The sequence below is a fragment of the Serinus canaria genome, chromosome Z (assembly GCF_022539315.1).
Source record: "Serinus canaria isolate serCan28SL12 chromosome Z, serCan2020, whole genome shotgun sequence".
NCBI lineage: Eukaryota > Metazoa > Chordata > Aves > Passeriformes > Fringillidae > Serinus > Serinus canaria.
The window spans coordinates 65,555,153-65,570,934 of NC_066343.1; the positions used below are offsets into that span (position 1 = coordinate 65,555,153).

The 15,782-nt window shown below is 39.0% G+C and overlaps 1 protein-coding gene across 2 annotated transcripts; it reads right to left on the bottom strand.

Moving 5' to 3' along the window:
- Positions 1 to 212: 212 nt before the first annotated feature.
- Positions 213 to 15,311, bottom strand: SUB1 (SUB1 regulator of transcription). 2 transcript variants are annotated; one of them, XM_050986835.1, is made up of 6 exons: positions 15,217 to 15,270; positions 14,278 to 14,382; positions 13,198 to 13,270; positions 11,659 to 11,778; positions 5,769 to 5,877; positions 213 to 3,412 (listed from the first exon to the last, which is right to left on the bottom strand). In XM_050986835.1, the coding sequence occupies exons 3-6, from the start codon at positions 13,267 to 13,269 to the stop codon at positions 3,333 to 3,335; spliced, it is 381 nt and encodes a 126-aa protein (XP_050842792.1). In that variant the 5' UTR covers position 13,270; positions 14,278 to 14,382; positions 15,217 to 15,270; the 3' UTR covers positions 213 to 3,332. The 2 variants fall into 2 exon arrangements, with proteins under 2 accessions (XP_050842792.1, XP_050842791.1); XM_050986834.1 differs by lacking the exon at positions 14,278 to 14,382 and having other exon boundaries at positions 15,217 to 15,311.
- Between the last annotated feature and the right edge of the window lie 471 nt (positions 15,312 to 15,782).

Here is a 15,782-nt window from a genome sequence, read left to right on the forward strand (position 1 = left end):
TCTGCTGCTTCCAAATTTACATGATAGCTGTTTTTCCTAACCTAGTGAAAAATTTCTCTCTGGGCTGCACAATCAGTTTCCTACCCGCAAATGCAGACCAAATATAAGATAATGAAGTTTCTAAATTTCCAAATTACAACAGCTGCAAGAAACAAATAGCAAGTACCGTAACATTATAGTGCAGCTAAAATTCTATTAAAAATAACACTATGTCAACAGAAGTATTTTTTTATTTCCAAGTGTTCAAATTGTTATTACACATATGCAATTTAACCATTTTTTATTTTAACATTAAGGTAATTACAGTTGAAGGGCTCTATTTCCAGTGGCCTCTCTGTATTGGACACCACCAGAACAAAACATGAAACATTCCACACATCTAACAGTAAGACATTTTAGTTACCAGAATTACAATCATCAACTTTTTTTTTTCTAACAGATCACATACATACATAGCAAGGGCCATCTTCTTTAGAAGAAATACCAAAATTAGTACTGCATTTGTTTATTTTCAATATGAACATCTATACATACAAGCAACATGGTACATGACAGTTTGATTATCACATATACAGTACTTTGGCAGTTCTGTGATGTGTTTTTTCCCCTAAGCTCCACAGTAGGCCTTATTTATAAAACATATTGCTAATACGCCCTGCATAAACACCAAGAATCAAATGTATCTTTCATTACCTAAATGGGAGTGGGAGCTTTTATCTTGCATTAGACAGCCTCATCATACATGCACAATTTTCTTCCATGGACAGTTGAATACATATCCTAGCTAACACTGTCTGCAAAAAATAATCTTTAGTCAAAAAAGATTTGAATTTTCTTCTCAAATTAAGGGAAGCTACAGATGATGGCATGACAAATCATTAGCATTTATTTCAAAATAATACTGAATGTGTCACACTTTTATTGAGGTTACTTGCATATTACCACCTTACAAGCCCATCAGTCACCTGATCAAGTCACCCCATTTTGAGTTCATTTGTGAAATTGACTTGTCTCTTTTGATACCTACTAATAACTCATAGTTCATGGTTAACAAACGCTAATTTCTTTGAATACCTCTACCATCAATTTCCCCATGAAAACTAATCGCTATATTAAACCTTTTCACTCCATCTCCCCAGATGAATGATTTTAATTTCCCACCTTCCTGAACACAACTGATCTATTAGCACAGTAATCTAAGTGAGGACAATCTTCTCTCTGATAACTATGCACTTTTAAGTAGCCACTTAAAGTTCTGAGGTAAAATGCATGAAATCTGGTTGCAAAATTTTGGACTTACAGAAACAAAATCACATTATATATATATTGCAATAAAAAACACCAAGAACCTGTCTATAGGGATCTGAAGCAATTATTTCACTCATCTGTGAAATTTTAGCAGCTATTTCATATTTATTCTATTTGGTCCAAATAGCCCTATATGTTGTTTAGTCACTCAAAAAAGAATGCTGTGCCCAAAAGCACATCTGCTACCACAAACACCTCCTCACCCTTTTATTCACCCTCAAACAGTTCTTAAAAACATAAGATTTCTTGAGCTATACAGAAACAGATTTAAATTTTATTTGTAATATATCAACAGTGGGTAAGTTAAAAAGCAGTTGAAGATATGTGACATATTTAAACTAAGTAACATGCACTTAATTTTACAAAGTCTCTCTTCCTCCACCTTTAAAACCTATTTGCATTGAATTATGAACTCTGCAGTACATAGAGAGCGTATGGCACTTAAAATCATGTCTGCAATATAAACAAATATATCAAAATGTTCTGTAACTAAACAAACAGTAAATCTTGTTTAACTATACAAAATTTAGAGACTATGTTATCATCAAATGGGAAAATTACATATAAACTAAGTTGGACATTCACCAGTTTTGAAATGTCCTTTTTATTAAGTTGTTTTATCTTCTTGTTTTGCTTAATTATGTCAGAAAATGAACTCCTCCAATTCTGCTTCCGTTTCTTCACTGTAGTTATTTTGTGCCAGCAAACTTTGATCTTGCACTATTAACTTCCACCCTGGTGCGCCTCTTACATCTCCAAGTTCTCCATCACATTCACCCTTCTCCCTTCCACTGTCTGTGACTCGGTCACGCAGAAGCCCTTCCTCTAGGGCAGCATCTTGCATAACAGAGCTTCCATGGGGCAGAGGCTTTTCTGTCCAGAGTATGTCCAGAGTAGCGGGGCTGACCAGCCAAGCTCACCGTGTACCAGGTAAGCTCCCTGTGCGCGCTAAGCGCCTTCTGCACAGAGATAAACCAGACGTGCACACGTGAGCCACAGGGAGCACCCTGAGCTCAGTGGCCTGGACAGGCAGCACACACAGGGCAGAAACATGACAGACAGACATTTTGGCTGCACCAGTTTTAACCCTGTTTGATTGCTTAACCTGTGTTACAGTCTAATTTAAACATCACTGTTTATGCAATACTTTCAAATGAACAAAAACCCTACTGACAGGTCAACTCCTCCTTTTCCATAGAATAACTGATTATGCATTCCAGAATGAATTTAATGCAAACCTTGAAGAGTGTTCTAATAACCACATTTGGAGCCTTTAAATACTGTCTTATTCTGAGGTATATGTCTATTACTGTAGAAGTTAATGCTTCACATCAAAAGTCCAAAAAAAAGGCTACTTGTATTTTCTAGGCCAAGCAAGCTACAGAAAAATGGGAAGAGAGAGCATGTGTTCTGTGTTGAAGTGTTACTGTTTAGCATAATGCTTCACGCAAGTAATGCAAAAAAAGCTATATATTCAAGACTGTTACCATCTGAATAAATAGGGTAAATTACCAAATACAGTATTGAAAATTATCTACAAAAATGTGTTTTTCCAAGTATTCACTGTTTGTATCAAGTCTTAAAGCAGAAAGCTGCAGGGCAATAGCAAAGAAAATGGAATAAAAGTAAAAGTGAAATTGAGACATTTCAAGAAATCCCCTCATAAAACATGAATATTTACTGTAAACTAAACTGAAATTAAAACAACAGCTAAAGCTATTAGGTGGCCTTATCAGCAAACACGTTAAATCAAAAGGCCATAAACAAGTATGCTTTACATATTACTTAATTTGTTTATTTTACACCATGGGGTGAAAGCAACACAATTCCTTTTAGTAAAGTATACACAAATAGCCTCACTCAGAATACACTTTTAATGCACATAAAAAAAGTATTCATCTTACAAATTGTTTTGCAATCCAAATATACAATAGCTTGGAAAACAATATTTTAGAAAACTAAAGCCAATGTAAAAAGACTGCTTAATACAACTAAATGATATAAGTTTTTTTATGGCTCTGTCTTTAGAGTTTTCTTACTGCATCATCAATATCAGAAATCTGTTCCTTCAGCTGGTTCCACTGTTCTGGATTTAAAGAAATACCTGAAAAGCATTAAAAATAAACACTTAAGAAAAAAGAAAATTGTGGTGCAGGATCTTGTGCAATTATTATAAAGGCTGCTTTCATACACTAAGCCTCTGTTATAATATTAATACTTGAGTTACTTCAACAACCATCTTAGTTACAAAGTGAAACTACCCACTTCCAAAGCTTTAACTGAACTTCAGGTTATTTCTAGACAGGTTTACAAAGAAAATGTGTGTAACATACTTGTACAAGTCCTAGGCAAAACACAAGAAGTGAAACACAACTCTGGCCTTGACAGAAGGCAGTACAAATGTCCTGGGTGATAAGTAGGAAATCATTTAAATTCCTGAAAAGGTGTACCTATGCAGACAGTCTGCTCTGCACTTTTACAGTACTTCCAGTACTGTAATTCTGGCGGGGCTTTTTACCTTTTTCTTAAAGTAGTACAAACAGCAGGTGCTATAAAGGAGCCTTTTGGAAGACTCTCTATCATTCCCTAGCGCTCACAAACCATCACCAAAGTTACTTTTTACTTCAAGTTTTCTACAGTCTCCAGTGACATTCAACCAATAATCATTCAGTACCCCACAAAGCATGACTTCAGTTCTAAATTTGGTCTCATCTTTGCCTCAAGCTTGAATACAGGCACATGTTTCATTTTTGCTTTGGTTACTCATTCTTACCCAAAAATTTCTACAACCACTCTGTGGAAAGTCCAGGCGCCTAGAGCTCCCAGTTATCTCCTACTTTTTCCTGTCAAGCTCTTCAACTAATTATTATTACTCTCCCAGTGATAGCTTTCCTTCATTGCTTTCTCCCTGAAGGTAGAGCAGGACCTGAAAATAGCTGAAACTTTTAATTCCATTTTTGGAGCACACAGTCTTTTCTTTTCCGTCACTGTCTTATCAGAGCACCACCACAATTTAAAATATCACAGACCAGATCAACCAAACAAAATTCAGACCTGCTGTTTAAGACACTGCCAGTAATTTAAACTGCTGGGTTTATTTTTGTTTTATTACAAAATTTTGACTGCTCATACTGGTTTCAGTATAGATAGATAAGCAGCATATGAGTGCATTAAGGAAACATTAGACTCACATATAGCATCAGATTATTTTTATCCTAACAAAATTCTGACTCTTTTTGCTGCATTGATGAACACTTCTATCTACACACTGTCATTTTTGTCACTCGGCCCACCCATCAAATCCTGTTGTTGTTTGCCATTTCAAGGGCACATACCATTGAATTCTACCTTGAAACACAGAACATAAAGTCCTTAGAAGTTAGAGTAACCTTTTTCGTTAACTAGCTACAAATCCAAAACCAGCAATTTTCTTGTAGAGCACCAGTATACCTCTTAATGCAAACCTATTCTCAGTTATTTAAGAAATGTTGAAAATGCTTCTCAAACTTTCTAAATGGATGGTAGTATACTGAGTTGCTCCTGAGCACACTGGAAGACTGTAACAAACCTTACAGTGATTGTACATTAGATTTCTTCAAACTTAGCAGGCTGCCAGTACATCAGGCTGGGGAAGGACTTTTTGCAACAGCATGTAGTGACAGGACAGGGAGGAACAGCTTCACACTGGAAGTGGGTAGATTTAGAGTGGGTATTAGGAGGAAATTCCCTACTGTGAACGTGACAATGCACTGGCACAGACTGCCCGAGAATGTGGATGACCCATGCCTAGAAGCGCTCAAGGCCAGGCTAGATGAGGCTCTGAGCAACCTGGTCTAGTGGAAGGTGTTCCTGCCCACAGCAAGAAGTGGGGCTGAACGAGGTGATCTTCAAGGACTCTTCCAACTCGAACCATTCTGTGGTTTTATGAATCCCAGGGCAGAACATTTCACACTTACCTTTCACTGATGCTATATGAAAATGGATAAAAAGTAGGCTTTCAAAGAGAAGCAACATAACACTAAGCACAGCACCACCACTGTAACTGTCCTGCAATCCCCATTCTGAGATGTGGAAGTTCTGAAAATGGTATACAGTGAAGCCTTGCCATGAAAAGCAACTGTGCAAGTGGCAACTAGAAGTACTTGTGGCTTGTGCTGTGCTACAGATTACAAACTTGGGATACTTGAGATATTTCTCCTTCTACTAAAACATTTTTTAATAATTTTTTTAAATAATTAGTCACATTAAATGTTTAGGTTGTTTTAATCTAAAACTCACTTAAGATTTTATCCATAACCTACAGACAAGACTAATCCTTTGTAAAAACACAAATAATTAGAAAATAAAATAATATTCAAAAAGCATAATGCAGCAACAAAGGAGAAAAATATTATATAGGAAGTTCTACTGCAAAGTGCAGACCATGCTTCAATACAAAGTAACATGAAGCAAAACAATACCTTTTCTGCCAGGCTTCATTTCACCTTCTTGATCCATCCAGTATTCTCTAATATCAATTAAGACTTTCCCTTTAAAATCCCGAACACTGACATACCTCATTTTGCCAATCTGTCAAAACACATAACGGTTCATTAGGTATTTTACATATTAGAGCATTCACTTTCCCCAGCAGCATTAGACTCTGACATGTCACACTGCAGCTTATTTTAGACACCACAGAAACAACTAGATTAAAAGCTTAATTCAGAGTAGTCAGTAGGCTAGTAAGTAACGACTTAAAACTGGTTGAGTAGGCAATGCTCAATGCAGAAGTAGCTCTCCTAGATTAAAAATACCTGTATTCTTTACATGCTTGCTTCTAGCAAGTCGTGAATTTATTGTTTTCTGAAAAAAAATATTTCCTTTCTTCGCAGAAGTTCTAAACAAAGAAGGAAAAAGGGAGCACTACTCCCAAATCTAAATTTTAGTCCATTCCACAAGTACAAAAAGCAAATTAAGATGTTCACGTGTGACACCTTTCCCCCTTTTTAACACAGTGAAAATTAGCCACCAGCTGTCACACACCCTCCCCCAAGTCCTCATGGGCACCTCACGCTACCACCAGCTCTTCAAAAGAACAGTCAAATCTTTTAAGTTTACCAGTATGTAGCACAGTATGAAATTTTGGAACTTGGATTTTGGAATTCCATAATTTTCAAATCAGTGTCACAACTGAATGACATGGGTACCTCTTGTTTTTTTAGGGGGGAGTGGGGAGAATTTCGGGAAGAATCATACTACCAACTATGCAATACACTCTGAATTTGGGCTTATTCAATATCCTTCCAAACATGATAAATATCTATCTATTCAGATAAATTCCAAATACAAGGTGAATTTGAGAATCAGAAAATAAATAATCAAAACATAATAAAATAAAACTTCTTGCAATTCCAAGAAATCCTTTGAATTCTGCATCTATCTTTTGGATACATTTTATATAACAAAAGAACAGATTCTAAAGTACACAATTTTAAAAGAAAACATTCCTTCCTGGTAAAACAGTAACTTTCAATTTCAACTTCCTTTATCTCTCCATATTGCATTTTGATACAATTTAAGGATGGGCCCTGCACTTCTGGCCCAAAACCACTAGAATTAAGTTTGATCCGTAAGACTGAAGAAGTCTTCAATCAACTACAATAATTCACAGATGTTAAAGTCATATCCTCACATTTCACAAAATAGATACAAACATTAATACTTTATCTTTGCTTACATAAATTTTTCTGCAGATGCTATATAACATCTTAAATTGATTTTAGAACAATTAAGACAATGGAAATCTGAAGTATTTTTCTTACTTTGAAGCATACTTTAAAATTAGTAAGTCATTACTGTTCATAAGACAGTATTTTTATTGTATAAAGTTACAACACAGATTTAAAACTCAAAAATAAAACTAAATAATGATATGGCAGCTCAGCTCTTTCAGACCAAACCTGGTACCATGCCCAAGTCCATCTGCATTCCTGGCAAAGAATACCCTAAATACCCTACATGGACAACATTTCTTAGTTTTATCCTTTAACACTCCAGTAACTTTTAAGGTCACCTCCAGGAACGGCTTCAATTAGTAGCACTCTGCAGCACCCTTTTTTTCCATAGCTATTGAAGAATATTAGTGTCTTGCCATGAAACTCCAGATATGTAATAAGAAATAAAATCTAATTCAATATAGCAGATTACAGCTACAAGTACAGTAGAAGGGTTTAGAATATGATTTTCAAGGATAAGAAAGATTCTAGGTATTAATTCAACTTCAGTGAGGTGAGGAGCAATAATGCAAAGTTTATATTCACTCAATCATAAAGTCTATCTTAGATAAAAGCATTTCTCTATGTAAATGCTGAAATTAAGTTAGAGATCACACCACATCTAGAATTAAGATTAATGTTCCCATCAAATTTCAGATATTTAGTTGAACTCCATGCAAAAGCTGCCACTACTAAAACTATTAAGCAGGCTTCTAAAGTACAGTTCAAACAAACATCTACACTCAACAAAATCTAGACTTAACTCATTTAAGTCAGTAAATTGATGTTCCTTGATACTTAGCTACCTGTAATTCTGATAAGGTAAATTTCTGAATATTTCTTTTTTCATGCACCTGCTGATAATGTTAAGAGTAATTCCAGTGATTGAAGGTATTTTTCTGTCTCTAAAACCAGAGCAGCATTCTAAGGGTTGCTGTACAGAGAAAAATTAGTTTTCTTCATATTGGCTGATACGTGGCTACGTTTTGGCTTTGTGCTGAGCACAGGGATGATAACACAGAGATGTTTTAGTTACTGCTGAGCAGAGCTTACACAGAGCCAAAGCCTTTCTGCTTCTCAGACTGCCACGCTGGCAGGGAAGTTGGGGGTGCTTGGGAGAGTGGGAGGAGACATAGCCAGTAAAGGTGACCCCAGCTGACCAAAGGCCTCCTCATGACATCACCTTCAAGATATAAAGTGGAGGGAAGAAGAGGGAAGGGGGCATGTTGGGCATGATGACATTTGTCTTCCCAAGTGACACTTAGGTGTGGAGGGCACTGGACATAGCTGAACTGGAGATGGCTGTCTGCCCATGGGAAATGATGAATTAACTCCTTGGTTTGTTTTGCTTGCATGTGTGGCTTCTCCTTTGTCTATTAAACTGTCTTCATCTCAACCCTTCAGTTTCCCAGCTTTTACTGTTCCAATTCTCTCTGGTGGGTGTGTGAGTGAGTGGCGGCCTGGGGCTTGGCTGCTGGCTGCAGTTAAACCAAGACAGTTATCATGATTTACAGCTGAGTACTTAGCGCAGTTCAACCTTCACAGAGAAGTTCATATACTTTTTATTAAACAGTACAGATCCCTAGATTATATTACTCTATTGACTTACATAAATCAGTAAACATTAAAACCATTATTTCCAGGTTTCTGTTTCTTAGAAAAAAAGGCATTGAAATGTATCTCTGTTCCTTTCAGAGATATGCAACTGACTTCCTCTGTGAGTTTCACCAAGCACCTTCTTCATCCTTTTTCCTGTTTCCAGTTTCTCTGGATTAAACTGTACACCCACAGTGCAAGCATAAACAGCAAAAAATCCTCTCTCTTCCCTAGCCAATAACCATATGTAAGGAGCACAAGACTCTTGTGAACAGTGACATCTGCAACAAAGCAAATTGTGAAATGCATCAGCGACCACCTAAGTTTCGTGATTAGTGCACTAAACCAGTAACAGTTTCAGAGCATCATAAATTTATTTCTATGTCTACCTTCTTTCAGGAGTCTGTAAGGACGCTGGGAAATTATACTAGAAAAATCAAAGAACTTATGCCTCAGAAATCAAAGCCCAAATATGGTGAAAACACATTAAAAAAACAAAAATAAAAGGGGTTGGGAAGTTGATGGACAACAGAGACAACTTCTGAAATAACAATTTCAGTTAAATGCATGATCATACAATGTGGTTCTGCTCTGGGTAGCCATTAATGAATCCTGACAAACCTTATCCAAATCAGGCATAGGTAGATGATAGGATTAGTCAAACTAAGGACATGATGCAGAGCTCAGGTTGGCTTGAAGCCACAGACAGGAATCTAATGCAGTAAGGCTAAACCCTTCCACATTAACAGAAATACTGCCTGTCCTTAGGGCCTTAAGTAATACATCGCACATGGGAGTAACATAAATTTCTGCGTCCTAACAGCACACATATCTTTCATCAAATTGCAGAGAATATCAGTTCTCTGTAAAACCTAATAAGGCCAAGACATGCAAATACATAGAATACACCTCATCTTTTACACTGAACAAACTGTCTTCTCCATACATTAACACTACTCTTTGTATGTAGGTGCAAAAAAACCATTACACCAACAATTTCAAACAAAAATATTAAATGTAATTATTTATGAAAATTATGAAACTTCTGACTACAGAAGTCACAATGAGGTCTATATTAAGGGAATCTGTATGCCGCAAGAACACAGCCTGAGGGTGTAGAACAAGACGACTCTTGGTTTCACATCATTTGCAGCCACTCCCACACACAATATGGACACCACAGAACTTGTGACTATCCTATGAATGCTTTACAGCCTGATTTCCATCAGCTGAAGCCACTCTTGTAAAGCTATACTGCAAAGTCACTTCCACATCAGAGATCATTTTACCGCCTTGAGAAAGAAGCTCTCCAGAAAGGTTTCTAGTATCATTAAGACACCTAGAACAAACAAAACTAGACCTAAAAAATTAAAGACCATGCCCTCCAGGGTAGGGGGGGAAGAAGGGGGAGTATACTCACACCCACTGTAGTTTTATTTTTATAGTTCAACATTTGCATGTTAGTTACTACACAGAAGTTTATGTAGACTACAAAAACTGACAATGCTTCACCATAATACAGTGAGTAATCTAAAAAATATTTTATTGTTGATTACTTCAAAGGCAAGCACAGACTGGATAATGCTGATATTTTAGGTCAAGGTGATTTTTAAAGATCTGTATTATAGTCAACACCAGAAGAACCTTGTTCTTATCAGAGTAATATGAGTCCTCTACTGTCTGTTTTTAGTAACTTTTTATTATTTTAGGTCAAAGAGGTTTCAAGAAACCAGAGCATGCATACTTTCGCTTTGATTTGAAAGGATCTGGATGCCTTTTTTTATCAGGGGTACTAAAAATTTTGACGTTTTCTCCAAGGCTAGAATTTCTGAACTTACTACAACCATAGCAACTAAATTTTCTAAACTTACTACAAACATAGCATTAAATATATACATAGTTCTTTAGAGTTCTACCTGGAGTTCACTTCCTAAGTTGTAGAATTCACTATTTCATTTTTCCTATGGGGTTCAGAGCATGCCCAAGCAGAACTAAAAATATTATAACTTCCTTCAATACAGACGTCCAGACACAGCCTTCATGTGAAGTTCTCCCTTCTAAACATAACTGGAAAAATAAGAACGCAGACATTAAAAATAACTGCCCTGTATGGCAGGATCAGTTAAGCAGGTCTTCTCCCTAGAATACACTTTTCTTCCCCCATACTACTTCATACAGCTACAGCCCAGAACCATTTCATTTACATTACTCTGCACTTGGGTCATCTCACTAGGCACCTTTCCCACACCCTTTCACAAACTTGAGACTCAAGGCCTCAAGCATGCAAGCTCCTTTCCAGCCAGCTAGTCAGAGCCCTTTAATAGATCTTGATCCACACCCCCAAAACAGCTAATTCTGAGCTGTGTATCAACCCTCAGCACGCACTACTACTGCCTTGGCTAACCCTGGGAACTGCAATAGCCTGAATTCACAAATGAATCTTTCTACTGAAAAACAGACATTCATCCCATCTTAAAAACAAGGCAATACCACAAGTTATTATCTTTATGGATGTTCAGTGATAAAACCCTACATCATAACATAAAGGAACAAACAAAACTTATTCCAAGATGCTGTAATAACACAGAAGACTAAGCTGCCCTTGACCTAGTTAAACAGGAACGAAGAGTCCACATTTTGGTTTCCAAGAACATATTTTTCAAGAGCCCTAATTAAAAAAAAACATTTCCATGTAGAGAAAAACCTGATCTAATATTTCAAGTATACTGATAGCAAGCGCTGTATTTACTGACAAAATGACTACCCACACATACCAGGAGCAAAGTCATGAGAATTAGATTAATTGATACAACTCAGATTCTTTTACTCTTGTTGAAACCCGACCAGGCTTTTCTGAGCATCTCATCTGAACGCCAGCGTCATAATACCCTTCAGCCAAGGATTCCAGGAGGCCAAGCATTACACTTCACCTCATAAAATTTATACAGCATATGATGTAACATGTTACCTTAACCAGGCTCTGAGTCATCAATTTTACCTGAAACATATTCTCATCTCTGTTACTGCTTTGCTTAGAAGAAGCTGCACCTTTTGAACTTTCACCAGTCTTTTGTTTCTTCACAGGTTTTTCGGGAGTTACTTGCTTTTTCCGCTTTGCCTTGGAGCAAAATAAAAAAAGAAAAGCATGAGCCACAATCACTGTATGCTACAGGTAAGTTTACATTGTATGTCACAGCCTACTACCAAGCAATGCACTTCATCACCTTCTTGCTGTGAAGGCAGGAATTCAATACTGTACATTCAGGCTGGAATTTAAAAACTTCAAAATGAGCCTGATTCTGTTCTCAGTGAAGTAACACTTTCGCTTTGAAGAGAATTTAATCACATCAAAATACATTTCAAGAATCCTTCTCTTTTTGCACAGTAACACTGTCAGTTGAGTAGTTTTAATAAAAAAACTAAGTCTGGTGGAAATGGCACCCTCTTCTCCCCTAAATGGAACAAAAAGTACAGAACAGCTTGCAACACCTCAAAAAAAAAAAAAAAAAAAAACACCACCACCAACAAAAAGAGATAAGAAAAATAATCTAGAAAAATTATTTTTTAAGATAACTAATAAGATAATAAAAAATCTGGAAATTACCTCTACCAGATCATTGTTTTTTTAATAAGCATCTAATAACTGCCTGCAGCATGATAAATTATGTGACTTTTTAGAGCAACCAGACATCACCTGTAAATCAGATTACACAGAGAAGCTACAAAATTACTATTTCCACTCAAGTAAAAATAGGAGACCAGATCTCTCCATGTACTGTACTACACTAAAAGACCTGATGTCTGTGTTACCACCTAGCATTTCTTAAAAAAGATAAATTAACAATTTTTTGCTAAATCACTTTGATTTTTACAATCATTCTGCTTTTGTTCAGAATGACCGGCGCATCTACACAAACTTCTAACTTCAATAACTATTTAAATTAAATGGAAACATTTGACTTATACATTTATAACAATCATCTTAAAATTTATCAACTCAGGTTGGCTCAGCTTTTGAGTGAGAAACTAGCAGGTGTAACAGCAAATAAAACAAAATGAAGCAGAGGAAAAAACCCATGCAAACAAGTGACACAAGGAGCACAGGGCAAGTGCAGATTTTTGTTATGGAGAAGTAATCCATATATTAAAATGGCAGAGGGTGGCTGTAGGCATGTTCTCAAGTTCTAATTCTTCCCACGAGAGCAGTTGATACAGAAGCCTTCAGAAGCTTGCCACAAAGCAGCAAGGATTCACAGGGAATTTGCAATTATCATATGGAATGGCATGAAGAAAACAAAGTGCAACTAAAGAAAAAAACTTTTCTTCAGAGAAAAAATTATGCAATCCACCCATACTTGGAAGGTGGATTGTCTGGTTTTCGTTGTTGCAGTTGTTGAGATGAGTGGGTGGAAGAGAAAGTTTCTTAAAGTGTCTGATATGGAATGACATACATGCTGTAGTATAATGCTCACCTAATTCCTTAACCCCAGCCTGAAACAAAAGAGTTAATAAGTAGTGAATTGTATGTATTGTTCACCTTTTTGTCAACTTCACTATCTGAATCACTGGCAGATGAGCTTGAAGATACAAGTTCCTTTGATTTAGGCATTCTGGGAAAAGAAAAATAACATGAAAACACTATATAAGGAATGACATTCCATTTTGGCTGGAAAGCAATCTTCAAACCTGTTTGTACTGGCTCATTTTCTTCAAGCCATCCTAAAGATTTTTCTGCCTTTTCATTTAAGCTTTAATATGCACTGCAGATGTAATATCAAGCACTCTTCCCTCTTTCTGCTGCAACTGCATTAAAACACATCTAGAGCACAACAAATGCAGTGGTTTGGCATCTGAACTGTCTACAGCAGAATGATTTTTCACAATTTTCATAGATCCCTGCACATGGCAAAATCCTCAATGTAAAACATACAATATAATAGTGCCCTTCAGCTGACTCCTTTCTACTACCTCCTCAAACATGAATTATTAACACTCTAGCAGTATGTACACTTTGGCACAGGCATTTCACCCAACTGGATTTGCAAGCAACATGCCGCACAATTGTCACACACAAAACACCTGAACTCCCACCTATAATCTAACAGTCTGAAATACACTTCAGCTACAGAGAGCTACAGCACTGCAATTAATATTTTCACCACAACTTCAACACATCAGTCACTGGAGACTATTAATTCGCCAGACAAGCAGACACTCAGCATTCCTTGAAGGCGTGCTGCCAGGTGTCCTTGCACATCACTCTGGTATGCAAACATGTGGTTAGGCATAGCGGTTACACATCTTCCCTGCTGCTAGAAACTCTTTGTAACAAACATACTGCTCATTTGGTCTTTAAGAGTAAAATTATGCACCCCTGAAACTGTACAATACAAACCTCAGTTAGGAAAGGCCAAGATAGTATTACAGAGTATCCCAGGAAAGAAAAAATGGAGTAACAGCGTTCTTAAACGGGCAGTGGAAAAAAAAACCCACATATGCAAATGAAAAAAAAAAAAAAAAAAAAAAAAAAAAAAAAAAAAAAAAAACCCAACAAAACAACCAAGCCAGAGTCCAAATAATGCTAATGGATCAACGTAGTTCTAAAGTAGGGCAAGACCTGAGGTAATAGCCTGTAGCACAAGGACGGGAGCTTCAGCACTGCACAGGATACAGGGTGAGGAAGCACACACAAGCCACGCTCTAGGATGGAGGCAGAGGAGTGCTGGAATGGGACAATGTGAAAATAAGCAAGAGGACGACACTGAGTCGGCGAGCCAAACGATGTTCGGGGGACGACCCCGGGGTCCACATGGGACGGAGAAAGGGACAATATGGAGGAATGTGTGGGCGGAAACCGGAGGAAAAAGGGATGTGGGTGGTGGGTGCCCCCCGGGAGAGGCCGAGCGTGAGGAGACACGCAGCGCCGGCGAGGGGGACAAGATGAGCCAGGCCAAAGGAGACTAGGGAAAGGTAAGGAAAGGAATACGACTCGGGAACTCCAGGTAGGCGGATCCCAGCCGCCATTTTCCTCTCCTATTCCTCTTTTCCACGGTTCGTGTAGCCCCCCGAAGATAAGAGTAGAGACTGGAACAAGGATGGGGGCGAGGGGGTGGGCGGGCGAGAACGCCCAAATCTCCTACGGCAGGGCGGCAGCGAAGGGACTGCGGGCTACCCGCGGCTCAGCGGAGGAAAAGGACAGCACGGAAACTAGCTGGTCAGGGGTCGCCGACGGGCCGGGTCTACCCCCGGCCCCCGAGGCGGGGGGGAGAGCGGCCGGGCGCCATCTTATCCCTCTATCAGACTCTGTGCCCCCCAACATGGCAGCTCCCCCTCGGCAGCGGCGCCTCGCTCCTCCCGCTCCACAGCGGGGCATCCCTCCCGCTGGGCACCGCGGGCACTCGAGGAACAAGGGGAAGCCTCGCCTCAGCGCCACCCATCTGCGGCTGCCCCGATTGGGCCGGGAGGTGCCGCGGCGGTGGCGGCGGGGATCGTGGGAAGGGGCGCGCGGGATAAAATGGCGGCGTGGCGGGGGAGCGCGGGGGGACCCAGCACTCACGTCCTGCTCCGCGCGTGGCTCCTCCGCAGCGCGACACAAGCGGAACTGACGCGGCTCGGAACGCCCGCCCCGGGCCGCTCACGTGGGGCGGCGAGGGGCGGCTTTAAAGGGAACGCGGCCCTTTGTCCCCGTAGTCGCTCGTTCCCGCCTCCCCTGAAGGGCGGGAAAAGAATCGTAATGCTGGAGAGGAGATTTTACAGGATCACAGAAAGTCCCGAGTTGGCAAAGACTCACAGGGACATCTACTCGAGCTCCTGGCCTTGCACATGACACTCCACTCTCCTGTGCCTGAGAGCTTTGTCCGAGCACTTCTTGCTGCTGTGACCACCTTTCTGGGAAGTCTGTTTTAGTGCCTAACCACTTTCTGAGTGAAAAACCTTATGGTATCCATCCTAAACATCCCCTGACTCGCCGTCGAATCCTGCCACCGGCCACGAGAGCGAAGAGATCGGTACCAGCCCCTCTGCTTCCCTTCGTGAGGTAGCTGGAGACTGCGATGGACCTTAGGAAGAATTTCTTCACAGAAACAAGGACATTGGACATTCACAGATGTCTTCACAGACTGG

What these genes read in the sequence shown, in the direction of transcription:
- SUB1 (XM_050986834.1), bottom strand. Translation starts at nt 13,269, where the DNA reads ATGCCTAAATCAAAGGAACTTGTATCTTCAAGCTCATCTGCCAGTGAT. An exon ending in GAGATGAGAATATGTTTCAG is followed by an intron (nt 5,878 to 11,658) that starts GTAAAATTGATG and finishes GTGTTTTGACAG; the next exon opens with ATTGGCAAAATGAGGTATGT. An exon ending in AATGAAGCCTGGCAGAAAAG is followed by an intron (nt 3,413 to 5,768) that starts GTATTGTTTTGC and finishes AATGCTTTTCAG; the next exon opens with GTATTTCTTTAAATCCAGAA.